The sequence below is a fragment of the Sinocyclocheilus anshuiensis genome, unplaced genomic scaffold (genome assembly GCF_001515605.1).
Source record: "Sinocyclocheilus anshuiensis isolate Anshui unplaced genomic scaffold, SAMN03320099.WGS_v1.1 scaffold1132, whole genome shotgun sequence".
Classification (NCBI taxonomy): Eukaryota; Metazoa; Chordata; class Actinopteri; order Cypriniformes; family Cyprinidae; genus Sinocyclocheilus; species Sinocyclocheilus anshuiensis.
This window is the reverse complement of record NW_015552678.1, coordinates 766,149-779,396: the sequence shown is the minus strand read 5'-3', so window position 1 is coordinate 779,396 and position 13,248 is coordinate 766,149. Positions and strand designations below refer to the sequence as shown.

The window sequence follows — 13,248 nt, the reverse complement described above, 5'->3', positions numbered from 1 at the left end:
TTTGAATTTTTACCTCAGAACGTTTGTTCTGTGAGTTTCTTTATGTGTGTCATTACGCTCATTTGATTTGATTTCTCCATGAAAGTCTCTCACAGAGACAGGCAGCACGAGCCTCAACAGCACGACTGTGATGAGTGGGGGCGGGGCCGAGAGCCGTGGGAACGGAGCGAGGCCGGTGGAGTAATTGATAATGAGCGACACCTGCACCACTCACTGGTCTCGAGTCCCACGGAGGAGCTCCGGAAGGATAAAAGGAGGAGTTACGACAGTGAAAGACGAGAGAGGACCAGGCATGGACTTTATTTTGTGTTTTGGTTCTGTTTGTGCGCGACAGTCGTCCGCGAGGGGCTGTCGCGCTATTTTGTGTTTATTTTATTATTAAAGTTTCCTTTGAACGTTCGCCGGTTCCCGCCTCCTCCTTCCCGTGACTACGAACGTTGTTACAGCGACATTGATAATAGAAATACACTATCCATTATCAATCGCTGTTTAAGCTAAATGTAATAAAATCAGAAGAATCATTCGCGCGTTTTGATGCGTGATTATTTTTTGTCACTTAAGTTTTAATCAGGCTATTAGTCCTGTCGGGCAAGTACAATTCTCAAGCCATTTTTCAGTAAACTTGCATTAACCCATTTAAAGTAATTCGGAGGCTGGACAGCGAGCTGGTGTTCGACTGTATTCTGTAACCGCAATTCTCTCTGAGGTAACTACAGCAGGGGAAAAATGATGGACGGCTCTTGATGGACACTCACTAGGTCCATCAGACTGGAGAAATGTTTGTGGTAATGTGACCAAAAATATTTAAGACCTACTGAATCTGAATTTAAGACATTTTAAGACTTTTTAAGGCCTTATTTTAGGAAAACTTTATTTAAGACTTTTTAAGGACCCGCGGCCACCCTGTTTTTTAAGACTGACCTTGTCATCCCACTGGAAATCTGGAGTGATGGTGAGCTCCACTTTCAGAGTGGAGCGTGTGATGGGCTGCAGATGAACTGCCAGGTCCAGCTTTGGGAACTGATGGACGTACTTATGAATGGTCTTCCCCATCTTTGGCATGCGGATCAACTCACCTGAAAGAGTGATCATGTGACAATTACATAAAATGCCACTTTTATAGATACTGGCACATAAAGACAATACTTGACTTGCACAATGTATTCATAACCACTACTCACCAATTTCATTGTGGTTCAGATCATAGAGGCGCTCGAAGGGAAAGTTCTTCTTCTCAATCTTTTTGATGACCTCCTCTGGAAGCTTGCGGAACTGACGCAAGGGAGACATCGACTGCCACCTTGAAGGAAAAAACCCAACAGCATGAACATCACATTGGATAATAAATAATACATTGTACAAGTGGCAAAAACCAGCAGCATCATGACAGCTTACATCCTTTTGTCAATCATCTTACAAAGGTTCAAAGTCTTGTCGGTGAGTTGGGCCCAGCCTCTGCTCAGGACAATCTCAAAGATGGCCCTCATCAGTCTGCCAGCACTCTGTAGAATCAAACAGAACATGAATACAGAAAATGTATGCATATTCTCTGATTTTGAAGAGATTCAACTAAAGGTTGCTCAATTAGTGCTTTACATAAGATAGGATGATGCCACTGACCTGCGTCACATAGACCATGTCAGCCATGAGAGCAAAGCCCTCCAGTTTGAGCTGAGAGATATATGCCTGCAGCAGCACATTAATCTGAGAAACAGATATAACACTCAATTTAAGAGAGACAATCATAAGACTGCATATCTGTATTTGACATTATAAAATGCATTTACCTTTGCACTGGGTTCTTCAATGCTTTCCTTCACTGGAATAGGGACTCTCTCAAGCAGTTTCTGAAGCTCCAGTTTTTCTTCCTGTCAATCAGAACATTACAACCATGTAGCTTAGATCCTGACGGTAGAGATTTGTTCCAATGTTTCAGCTGGTTTAATTAGATAAGGCACATACCTCTCTGACGGTGATGTTTCTGAACTCAGAGGAGAGCGAGAACACCCTGAAGAGCTCGATCTCACTCAGTGTAGGCTTCAGCAGCTGGTTGTAAGTCATTATGGACTCGTGGGTGATGTAGAAATGACTGGCAATGCGGCCCAGGTCTGTCACCTACAACAGAACAAATTAAATATCATTTAAACAACATCTGTTGCTGGCATTTAAAAGTTAATCAATGCGTTCAGGCAGCCATGCTGAAATCCCATTACGCTGGGTTGGGTATTTCAAGCCGGTACACTCTCAGAATTGATTGTGCATATAAATAATCTAGACATTCCCACAGCTGCTTAGAAAAGTAGGTTAATATGGCAAACTGTGTGTACCTGAAAGCTGCCAGATCTCTTGTCATATTTGACCAAGTTGTTCTTCTCCAAGACGGTGGCTGCTGTGTGCACTAGGTCCATCCTTCGTCGCTCTAGCAGGGGGTCACTGCTGCGGTCGTCATGGGAGACACCATATAGAGTGGGGTTCCGCAACAACCGAACATAAAGGTATGTGTAACCCAGCCAATTTACAGCATCCTGAAAACAGCAACAAAACAGAGCAACAGATGCTTACAGAGGAATACTAATAATAGGCATGTGCAATACTATAAATATATATAAAATTATAATATAAAAGTTCTTTTTAATTTTGAAAAAATTAAATGGTCTTTATTACATTTTAAATTCATTTCACAATATAATATATTTTGTATTTTAGAAACATGTCCCTCACATAATTACACTTTTTAACCTAAATTAACCTAAACTTGCAAAAGTTCATAATGGTTTACCAATAAAAATATTAAAAATTGCTGACTAATGAACTTTTGCAAATACATTTATACTTCACCTTGGCATTCTGCACATTGCCCAACACTATCTCAGCATTGAGCATGTCGGGTAGTTTGGCCACCATCTGGCTCTCGATGGGCAGCTGCTGATTGAGCAGGGACAGGTAATACTGCAGCTCTCCATGGGAAGTGATCAGAATACCCTCTCCCTTAGAGTCATACTGCGGCCTGCCAGCACGACCCAGCATCTGCATCACAAAGGTTGAGTGAGAGTCAAGTCATTACTTGTGGTCCATTTAACTCACAGTACAAAATATGTGTAGAAATACTACTGACCTGTAGGATATCCAAGGCTCCCAGCTCTGTCCATCTGCCTTTCTCTGGACTGTACACCTGTGTGCCTTTGATGATGACAGTGTGCGCTGGCAAGTTCACACCCCAGGCCAGAGTGGCTGTAGACACCAATACCTACAAAACACACATTCACGGTTCAATGCTCTCCGTTTTAGAACAAGAAATAATCAAAAACGTTCTTGACATTGCTGAATGTTACAAACTAACCTGAATGTGACGGTCAGCAAACAGATCCTCTACCAACGTTCTGTCCACTCTGGTCATTCCAGCATGGTGAATAGCAAAACCATATGGCAATAGATCCTTCAGCTCCAGGTTCTCTCAACAAAGAAAACAAATGGTAAACAAAATCAGTATACAATAAATGTGTGTCCAGACCATGAAGCTGGGGCCATTTAATAATACTAATTTCAGAGAAAAAAAAAATCTACAAAATAAATTTGGTGAAATGTTGGACATAATCACAGCTCGAACAATGGTGTGAGTTTGGGTTGGGATTAAATGTTTATTAAACAATAGCAGACAAGGGGAATCTTTGAAAATGTCTTGAAATTATTGCCATTATTTCTGTAATTAATTTATTATCAATTATTTAATAATAAAATAATTTATTATTTAAATTATAGTTAATTATAATTTATTTTTGCAGTCATAAAATCGCTACAATTTATACATTTATATTACAAGTTATAATTTATGCAATTATAATTAATTTAGACTATAATAGTTTATTGTCATATTCGGTTTAGTAAGACGATACATAAGCCAAAATGTTTAAAAAACATATGCATATTTCTTTGTGGAATGAAATTTTCAGATTCTATGTAGGTCTTGTTTTAAGTGTACATCAGTTTGAGGTTGTATCTGAGTGCAACACTTTTGTGTTAGTTGTGAGCTAACCTTGCACTGCTCGGCTTCAGTCCTCAGGACCTCAGTGGAGGCCGAACCCTCTCTCAGGAACAACCCCAGTGTGTCCTTCTCCAAACACATGTCCCTGATCGCACGCGCCGTCTTTCCGGTCTCCTTTCTCGAGTGCACAAACACCAACACCTAGGAAAAAGGAAAATAAATGATCAGGAAACAGAAGGGTGACTGAAAAAATGGTAGGATACATTTGATAAAGAACTAGTTAGTTACACTAGTCAACATTTGAAGTGGATCAAAACCTTTCATCAAAGTTGTCCTAAAACCAAAATGCACTCTTGTCTTAGGACAACTTTGATTAACCTTTTTGATCCACTTCAAATGTTGACTACTGTAGTTATTGTGTTCAGTTTCACCTGATTCTTTCCAGCATGTTCCATGATCTTCTCATAGACGATCTCATTCATAATCTGGAAGCGCTTGATAGCCTTCTTCTCTGTAATTCCTACATAAGTTTGCTCCAGAGGCACGGGCCGGAAACTAAAAAAGAAAAACATCCAACATACATATTTTATTTTACCAAAAACTTATTTAATGTTATCCACATATTGTTGCAAAACACTATTTCACCACAGCAGTCCATTTCTCACCTGTTGTCAAAATAGAAGAGTCCCTTGGATGGATCCACACGAAGGCAGGTTGCCACATCCTCATAGTTGGGCAGTGTGGCACTGAGGCCGATGAGCCTCACGTCTTCCTGTGTCAGCTCCACATTGCGGATGGTTCGAGCAATCAAGGACTCCAGAACTGGGCCACGGTCATCATGCAGCAAGTGGATCTCATCCTATATGACAGAACATGTTAAATTCGAAAAACATGAAAGAAAAACTTTTAAAAAGGGAATCTGAGTATTCTAGATTACTTACAATAATGATAAGGCGCACAAGCTGCGTATATGTGCGTTCTCCTCCTTTCCGGGTGATGATGTCCCATTTCTCTGGGGTGCACACGATAATTTGGGTGGCGTTTATTTCCTCTTTACACAGCTGATGGTCTCCGGTCAGCTCAGAAACAGTGATGCCATAACTAGCCAAGCGCTGCAGACAGAGCAACAAATGTTTTAGAGACAATACTTTCACAATTTTAAACAAGTATAAATTAGGCTTGCCGCGCTAGACGGTGATACCGTTGTTAAGCCACAACACCGGCTACGTCCCTTGCCCACCGCTGCACCGACCCCCACAGTCGTTTAGATTTTTTTATAGTAAGAAAAATAATTTAGTTCAGTAAAAGAACAGACACTACAATTAAAAACTGAACTTGGCTGCTCAATGAAGCGTGCCGAACGACAGTCGCATCACAGATCAGATTTCATTTATCCAATGAGGAGAGTGAGTCGAGCTGACTGACAAGAAGAGTGGGGTGAGACAGACAAGACGATGGCGGATGATTTAGTTTCGAAACGAAATGCAAAAGCACCTGTTTGGCAGTATTTTGAATTTTGAAAAGCCTGTTGACTTTTGCCATTTATCTAAGGTGATTTTGGAAGTTTTTTTAAAACATTAGTTTCTTATTTAATTGGTTCCACAGTGTTTGCTGATTTTTACTTTATTTAAACTTTGTGTAATTTATTTCTTTTATTTGACATCAAGGTGTATGCCGTGCCTCCAAGCTTTCTTATTCGTTTTGCTAATAAACTTTCTACATTTATTACATATATATACAGGTCATATATTATATACATTTACTTATTTCCAGTTTTGTATAGGCTACCTATTTAAACTTTATGTAAGTTATTTGTTATTTTATATTAGGCATAGCCTGCCCTATAGCATGGTGTATTTTTATTCGTTTTGTTAATAAAAGTTCTATGTTTTATATATAGGCTAAAGTGAGTTTGACTTTTTTGTTGTTGCATTCAAGCAATTGAAGCCGAATTGCCGCTAATTCGAAAGTGAAAGTAAAATGTGCACGGTGCTTTTAAGCTATTTAAAAGCAAAGGAAAATAGGGAAAATTCAAACAAACTAAAAACGAACAATTGCTTTACGCCGAATTGCCGCTATTTGAAAGTGAAAGTAAAATGCACACGCCGCTTTTGCACGCTATTTAAAAGCGAGGAAAAGAGGAAACGCCCCTGCCCCCACAGTGATACCGATATTATTGTTGTTGTCACACGTAGATTAACCGGTGGGAAAATTTCCTCACCGTCACAACCCTATATGTAAATGTTAAATGTAATTCTATTTATAGCTACTCATTTGAAGGATACTAAATTACAGGAAATGATGGGGAAAAGCATAATGCAGTCTTACCTTGCCAAAGCTGCCCACCATCTCCTGTACTAGTGAGCGCATGGGAGCGATGTAGATGATTTTAAAATCATCAACATTGATGGTGCCATCCATGTTGATATGCTTTCCGATCTCTCTGAGCATTGCCATGAGAGCAACATTCGTTTTGCCAGCACCCTACAGGTCAAAGGAAAAGATGGAAAACAAAAGTCTGAGTCTCCTTTAGGGTAAAAATCTTAAAGCTAATTCAAGTTAAGGTCTATGGTGCATCATATTTGGCACATTGTGATTTTAATGGAGATTTTCATTTTTAGCCAGCGCCTGGACAGTTGCGCCTTTATCGGCAGACTAACCGTTGGAGCGCAAACCAGCAGGTTTTCATCTGTCTCCAATGTGGTTTTGAAGAGTTTACTCTGTATGCGATTCAAGGTTTTCAATCCTTCGAATCCAGCTTGGGCATATTTGGGCAGCTTCTCAATAGCCACCAATGTCTGAGAGAGAAAATGAGAGAATCCTTGTGAGACACTAGTGAAATTACACAGATGCAATAAACCAGTAATTCATAATACATTGCTATTTGCACTAGTGTTCAAATGTTTGGGATCACTGAAAAAAATATATTTTGAAAGAAATTAACACTTATTCAGCAAATATGCATTAAATTGATCAAAAGTGACATTATATTATTTATAAAATATTCAAATAAATGCTGTTCTTTCTATTCATCAAAGAATCCTGAAAAATGAATCACGGTTTCCACAAAATACTAAGCAGTACAACTGTTTTAACATGGATAAGAAATGTTTCTTGAGCAGCAAATCAGCATATTAGAATGATTTCTGAAGGATCACGTGACATTCATGACTGCAGTAATGGCTGTTGAAAATTCAGCTTTGCCATCACAAGAATAAATTACTCAAATATATTAAAAAAGACAATAGTTAACCATTTTAACTGAAGGAAAAACTGATTTTTCTCAAAAACATTAAAAATCTTATCCTCCTCAAACTTTTGAACAGCTGTGTATTCTTGTGTGGTAATTTGAGGTAATAACCAAACAACCAGAAACAATAATAATAATTTAAGAAAATGCATCACAAAATAGAGGAAAATACCTCATCATCACCAAAGGTTTTGGGTTTGAGACCGGGCACATGGACCTCCTCGTAACCCTTCCTCTGTTTGCGGAAGGAGCCGTCAGGCAGCTGACAACGCTTATTGGCCATGAAGTGACTGCCCTGAGAGAAGGCCAGGTCTTCCAGATCTAGTAGTTGCCTCGAGGTCACAGCCTAGAGACAAAGAACACAGCAAAAATATAAGCCAGTCACATGAACACTGGGGCGGTCAAATTAAAAAGTGCTTGAAGTAGTAGATGTAGCTTTTAAAAAAATGTCATTTACCTCTCCATGATCAATGTCCATAGACTCCAGATCATCCACACGAGACTTTCTTACTCTCTCCCGGCGAGATCGCTCCTCCTGCAAAGAAACAAAAGATCATAAGCTTATAAAAGGTTATCCTTCTTTAAACAGGTAAAATCTCAAACTCTCTCAACTAAACCGACTAAATAAGGAGGGGGAGGTTCTGACCCTGATGATGTCCTCTTTCTCAGTCTCCTGCAGCTGGTAAAGAACTTTGGAAAGATCCTGATCAGCTTCCATTTTATTCACGATTTTCTCCTTCTCAGCCTCACTTTGGGCACTGGCCAACATGGTGCAGTACAGGACTGGATATGACAAGAAAAAAAGAACAATGCTTTTTAAAATCTTGTAAACTGCTCACACTTCCAGTATTAGAAACATAATCTCAGAAATCACAGTCCTGACTATTGTGATCTACTTACTCATTCGCCTGTGCTGGCGGAGGACCTTAATGAAGTCAAATGTGTTGAAGCCCAAAAGCAGCACCAACTGGTTCTCACAATCTCTGTCATCACTGGCAGTCTAACCAAAGACAGGAATGAATCAGCCACACAGGAAGACATACACATACAAATCTCTCAGTCTCCAAGAATTTGAGAAATCCCTACCTTAAGGATTTCCAAGACCTCATCTGCTTTCTTCTGAGACACGATGGCATCATTGTAGAAACGGCTGAGCTGTCGCTGAAGCCAGAAGGCATCAATGTCTCGGGGGTGAAGAGCCTTCTTTTTGGTCATCATTACATCGCCTGTGTTTCCCAGCTAAAGAGACAAGAACATGTTAGGCTGGATTTTTGACTCTGTCAGTGGTTCTCAACCATTTTCAACTCCAAATCCCCCTTTTGTTGAAGCAATATTCTAAAACCCTCTTATGTAAGCTAATATGCCCCTATTGCACTTCAGCTGTAATAAAATAAACTCAAAATATGAGATCAGATTCATGTTGTACATTTTAATTAAAAATAAATTAAAACTAAATACTAAATTAAAATAGATTAACTTTAAATAATTTTAAAAATAACTGAAACTACCCTGGAATTTGGCCCTAATAGGTCCCAGACTCCTGGTTGAGAACCAGTGTTCTATGACCAGGTGTGCAGAAACACTTGGGACATGTGACTTACATTAGCAGTCAGGGTGCTGCTCTCATCTGCCTCCTCTCCCTCGCTGTCATCAGAGCCTTCATCCCGAACCTCTCCGTACTGGTCCTCGTCGCCCTCCTACACATAAACAAATACATGCTGGTGTCAACTCAAGAACTAAAAAAACAATCAGACCACCAACAACCAGCATGTAGAAGCTCACCTCTTCATCAGACTCAAACTGAACATTGACTCCATAGGTTTCATCAATGTTATCATCTGCAAAAGAGAAGAGAGGTGTGACCTAGCTGAACATCATGATGAGAAGACTCAGATTGGACCTAAATTATTTACCAATATTTTGAAGCTCTTTGTCTCCACCATAGTCAGAGATCTTCTTGCCCAGGTTGACCAGGACGTGGTAGCGTGTGTCGTCCGCAGGCCCCAGCAACTGCTCCACCTCCCTCCTCCTCTCTTTGTCTCTCATCTTGTCATTCTTCAGCACAGCCAACACCTCGTCTGCAGCTCCACAAAGGATATCCCTTGGCTTAAAGGATAGAAAAAAAGAGCAGCAATTTATGATGTGACACTTTAAAGGTGACATATTATGCCCCTTTTTGTAAATATGTAATATAAGTCTCTGGTGTCCCCAGAATGTGTCTGTGAAGTTTCAGCTCAAAATACTCCACAGATCATTTTTATTATATAATTTTGAAAATGCCTATTTTGAGTGGAAGCAGAAACAAGCTGTTTTTCAGGCCTGTGTCTTTAAATGCAAATTAGCTGCTGCTCCCCGCCCCCTTTTCCAGAATAGGGCTGCGCCTTTACAGCTCGTATCTGCTAAAAACATCTGTTTTGGTTCTGATTATCATGTTTATCGCGCTGAAATCGTGCGTTTTAAACCATATGAGTTTAAACTTCAGATATAAGGTTTTCTAAGCACACACATCCGAAGCACACGGACAGAAAGCTGCTGTCACAGCATGTGAGTACTAAACTAAGTTCTCATTCACACACAAGTTTATATTAAAAACACACGAGTTACAAAAACAGTCGGTTATGTCTGTGAAGGTAAACAGCTGGGAAATAAATTGCATGTTTATTTTAGATCTGTGTGGCAGCAGCATTATACAGTAGCCTAAATAAAATCAATAAATGCACTGCTCTCTTGTCTCCTCTGAGGCTGGGACTCTAAATAGTGTTCTGTGCTCGTATGTGCAGCCAAAGACAGAACAGTTAGCATGTTTTGCTCAAACTTTCGCCATGGCATTAGAGCTGGTACACCATTGTCGCTTGCGAAATCAAATGACAGCGCCGTGGGTGGAAACTTACAGATTAAGGGGCGGTAATATTATAATGAGATCCCCTTGCCACGTCACCAAGGGAGCGAAATCAGACGCGCTCGTTTTCTCAGACGCTTGCAGAAAAAGGCTTACCAAAACAAAGTGATTGGGTTCATCTTTTTCACATTTCCTTGGTTGGTAGATGCACCGGGGACCTGTTTATAGCACTTAAAACCTGGAAAAGTCAGATTTTCATGATATGTCACCTTTAACCTAATTTAATCCACTGTTTTCATGCCTATAAACATTACCCCACATTTATCAGACAATGAATTGTTCTTTAACAGCAAACTGACAAAGAGAATGTTTTTGTGGATTCACAACGCCATAACATGTTGAAACAATGATTACCAGTGACAACATACTACACAATGGTTCTGTTTACACCCACCCAGTATAAATAAAATCGTTAAAAAACATACAGTTTAAAAGTTTCGGGTCGATAAGGTTTTCTAATGTTTTTTTTAAATAACTCTTACGCTCAACAATGCTCATTTATTTGATCTATAATACTGTAGTACTGTAAAATATTACAATTTAAAATAACTATTTTAAAAAGTAATTTATTCCTGTGATGCTAAAGCTGAATTTTAAGCAGCCATTCCTCCAATCTTTAGTGTCACATAATCCTTCAGAAATCAATCTAATTTGCTTCTTTGGTACTCAAAAAAACATTCCTTATTATCAATGTCAAAAACAGCTGTGCTGATGAACATTTTGTGGAAAGTGATAGTTTAATGTTATTTGATGAACAGAAAGTTCAAAAGAACAGCATTTATTTGAAAATTATTCTAAATATTTTAACTGTCACTTCAATAGGTTGTTTGCACATGACGTCACTCATGACCCCTGAAATGCAGCTGGAGGACAGGAAGTGATTTTTCTCTATAGGAATCAGTAGCAGAAACTCACAATTCCTGTGTTTTTGGTGCATCATTTTAATTTATTTCAAGACAAAACAGTGTAGACTTTTTATATTGGCAGAATATTTTTATTGGTTATCATCCCTAACATGAAAACGGTAAATCTCCCAATAAAATTAAAAGTTAAAAATTATATACATATCACATGTAAACAGGTGCAGTGATCTTACCTGATCTCCAAGGGCTGCCTGAATGAAGCTGAGGAGAATTTCATATGTTTCTCTTGTCTCTTTGGTCTTGGGCTTGTATACGATGCCCACCATCTCATCAATCCCCTCAGACAGCAGTGTGAAGCCCTTCATCTTGTTTATGTCATGTCTGTCTTCGTCTCTCTTTCTTCTCCTGCATCATACAATGAAACAAGATTCAAAGACTATGACACAATGAATGAACCCAAGTAAACAATATCCTTTTCTGATCAGACTCACTTTGCTCTCCTCTCTTCCAGCATCTGAGGTTTGGTTCTCTGACTCCTGTCTCCCATTTTAGTTCCCTCCAGTTTGCCGACCAGAGACAGCACCTCTCCGGTGGGCTCATCTCTGCGGGTGCGGTCGATCAGAGATCTGTCCGCTTGCAACACCAAGTTGGAGTTCTGCGGAGAAAACACAAAAACTTACGATGGGTTCAACGGCTGTGTTTCAAATCCTAGCGAGCAGCCTACCTAGACGGCATTTGTAAACATCACAAGGCCGATCGTGCTTTATGCGCTTACATTCTGCTAAAAGACTACTTAATTCAAAAGTAAATTAAGCATTTACTAGAAATTTGTTGTCCAAAAATGCTATCTAGTCAGCTCAATAGGTTTTTAAAACAGTGTGTACAAGCACGCGCACACCAAAACACACCGCTTCAGCGCCCTAAATAAGATTTAGCTTCATAACATATCAAATTCGTCCAATAAAGGATATAACAAATCTTATAAGACTCTTACCGCTTTGTATTCATACTGCAAACTACGTGCAGTAACATCCGCCATGACTTCTTATCACTGTAAATGCGCTTAAAATAAAAATATTCTTTATCAACCAGCACAGCCGGTGCTAGCGGAGAGACATAACGTTACGGCTAAATAAACTACACCGCACTCATGTATGTTCCTAGTTATACAAAAACTAGCTTAGTGTGCACACCACAATAATAACACACTTTGAAACTCTTTTCTTTATCTCCGAAACTGCACCATACGCCTGAAACATGCACTACTGTTTCAAAACGCAAATGTTATTTCCGCTTCCGGGTTCGCAGGCTCCTCGGTGCAGTGCGTGATGCTGCCCTCCTTTGGATAGGAATGGCATTTATTTGAGACGCTTAGAATTGTTTGTAACAGATTTTGTTAAAAAGGCAACATTATAAGCCTGTCTGAGGTACTAAAACGTGAAACGTCTCGGAAGGCACAATATCCACAGTTCCCCCCCACAACTGCCCAGAGCTGGAGCAAATTTGTATTAAAGAATGGAAAAAAATAAACGTATATTTTTGTAAATGATAAACGCTACAGAAATTGTTCTTAAAACATTGTTTAATATTCATTATTAAGGGATGTGTTAAGCATAGATGGGACATTCTACCAGAAATGTACATTATCTGTCTACTAGGGGAAGTCGTGGCCTAATGGTTAGACACCACAATAATAACACACTTTGAAACTCTTTTCTTTATCTCCGAAACTGCACCATACGCCTGAAACATGCACTACTGTTTCAAAACGCAAATGTTATTTCCGCTTCCGGGTTCGCAGGCTCCTCGGTGCAGTGCGTGATGCTGCCCTCCTTTGGATAGGAATGGCATTTATTTGAGACGCTTAGAATTGTTTGTAACAGATTTTGTTAAAAAGGCAACATTATAAGCCTGTCTGAGGTACTAAAACGTGAAACGTCTCGGAAGGCACAATATCCACAGATCCCCCCCACAACTGCCCAGAGGTGGAGCAAATTTGTATTAAAGAATGGAAAAAAATAAACGTATATTTTTGTAAATGATAAACGCTACAGAAATTGTTCTTAAAACATTGTTTAATATTCTTTATTAAGGGATGTGTTAAGCATAGATGGGACATTCTACAAGAAATGTACATTATCTGTCTACTAGGGGAAGTCGTGGCCTAATGGTTAGCGAGTCGGACTCGTAACCCAAAGGTTGTGGGTTCGAGTCTCGTACCGGCAGGGATTGTAGGTGGGGGGAGTGAATGTAC

The 13,248-nt window shown here is 39.5% G+C and overlaps 1 protein-coding gene across 2 annotated transcripts in view; it reads right to left on the bottom strand.

The window, feature by feature from the left end:
- The window catches only part of LOC107667532 (U5 small nuclear ribonucleoprotein 200 kDa helicase-like), a 24,494-nt gene extending 11,734 nt beyond the window's left edge, over positions 1-12,760 (bottom strand). Inside the window, exons 1-28 of one of the 2 annotated variants that reach the window (XM_016459211.1) lie at positions 12,695-12,760; positions 11,989-12,210; positions 11,486-11,649; positions 11,228-11,399; positions 9,146-9,338; positions 9,015-9,070; positions 8,834-8,929; positions 8,319-8,471; positions 8,133-8,232; positions 7,879-8,015; positions 7,690-7,767; positions 7,405-7,578; positions 6,643-6,780; positions 6,311-6,466; positions 4,924-5,094; positions 4,648-4,841; positions 4,414-4,537; positions 4,034-4,183; positions 3,341-3,451; positions 3,116-3,247; positions 2,839-3,027; positions 2,328-2,525; positions 1,963-2,115; positions 1,788-1,868; positions 1,621-1,704; positions 1,396-1,502; positions 1,182-1,300; positions 922-1,076 (exon numbers count right to left, since the gene is read on the bottom strand). In XM_016459211.1, the coding sequence (XP_016314697.1) occupies positions 922-1,076; positions 1,182-1,300; positions 1,396-1,502; positions 1,621-1,704; positions 1,788-1,868; positions 1,963-2,115; positions 2,328-2,525; positions 2,839-3,027; positions 3,116-3,247; positions 3,341-3,451; positions 4,034-4,183; positions 4,414-4,537; positions 4,648-4,841; positions 4,924-5,094; positions 6,311-6,466; positions 6,643-6,780; positions 7,405-7,578; positions 7,690-7,767; positions 7,879-8,015; positions 8,133-8,232; positions 8,319-8,471; positions 8,834-8,929; positions 9,015-9,070; positions 9,146-9,338; positions 11,228-11,399; positions 11,486-11,649; positions 11,989-12,033 (3,630 nt within the window). In that variant the 5' untranslated portion in view covers positions 12,034-12,210; positions 12,695-12,760. Of the gene's footprint in view, positions 1-921; positions 1,077-1,181; positions 1,301-1,395; positions 1,503-1,620; positions 1,705-1,787; positions 1,869-1,962; positions 2,116-2,327; positions 2,526-2,838; positions 3,028-3,115; positions 3,248-3,340; positions 3,452-4,033; positions 4,184-4,413; positions 4,538-4,647; positions 4,842-4,923; positions 5,095-6,310; positions 6,467-6,642; positions 6,781-7,404; positions 7,579-7,689; positions 7,768-7,878; positions 8,016-8,132; positions 8,233-8,318; positions 8,472-8,833; positions 8,930-9,014; positions 9,071-9,145; positions 9,339-11,227; positions 11,400-11,485; positions 11,650-11,988; positions 12,283-12,694 lie in introns of those variants that run through there. The other variant, XM_016459210.1, reaches the window with a different exon arrangement.
- Positions 12,761-13,248: the final 488 nt, after the last annotated feature.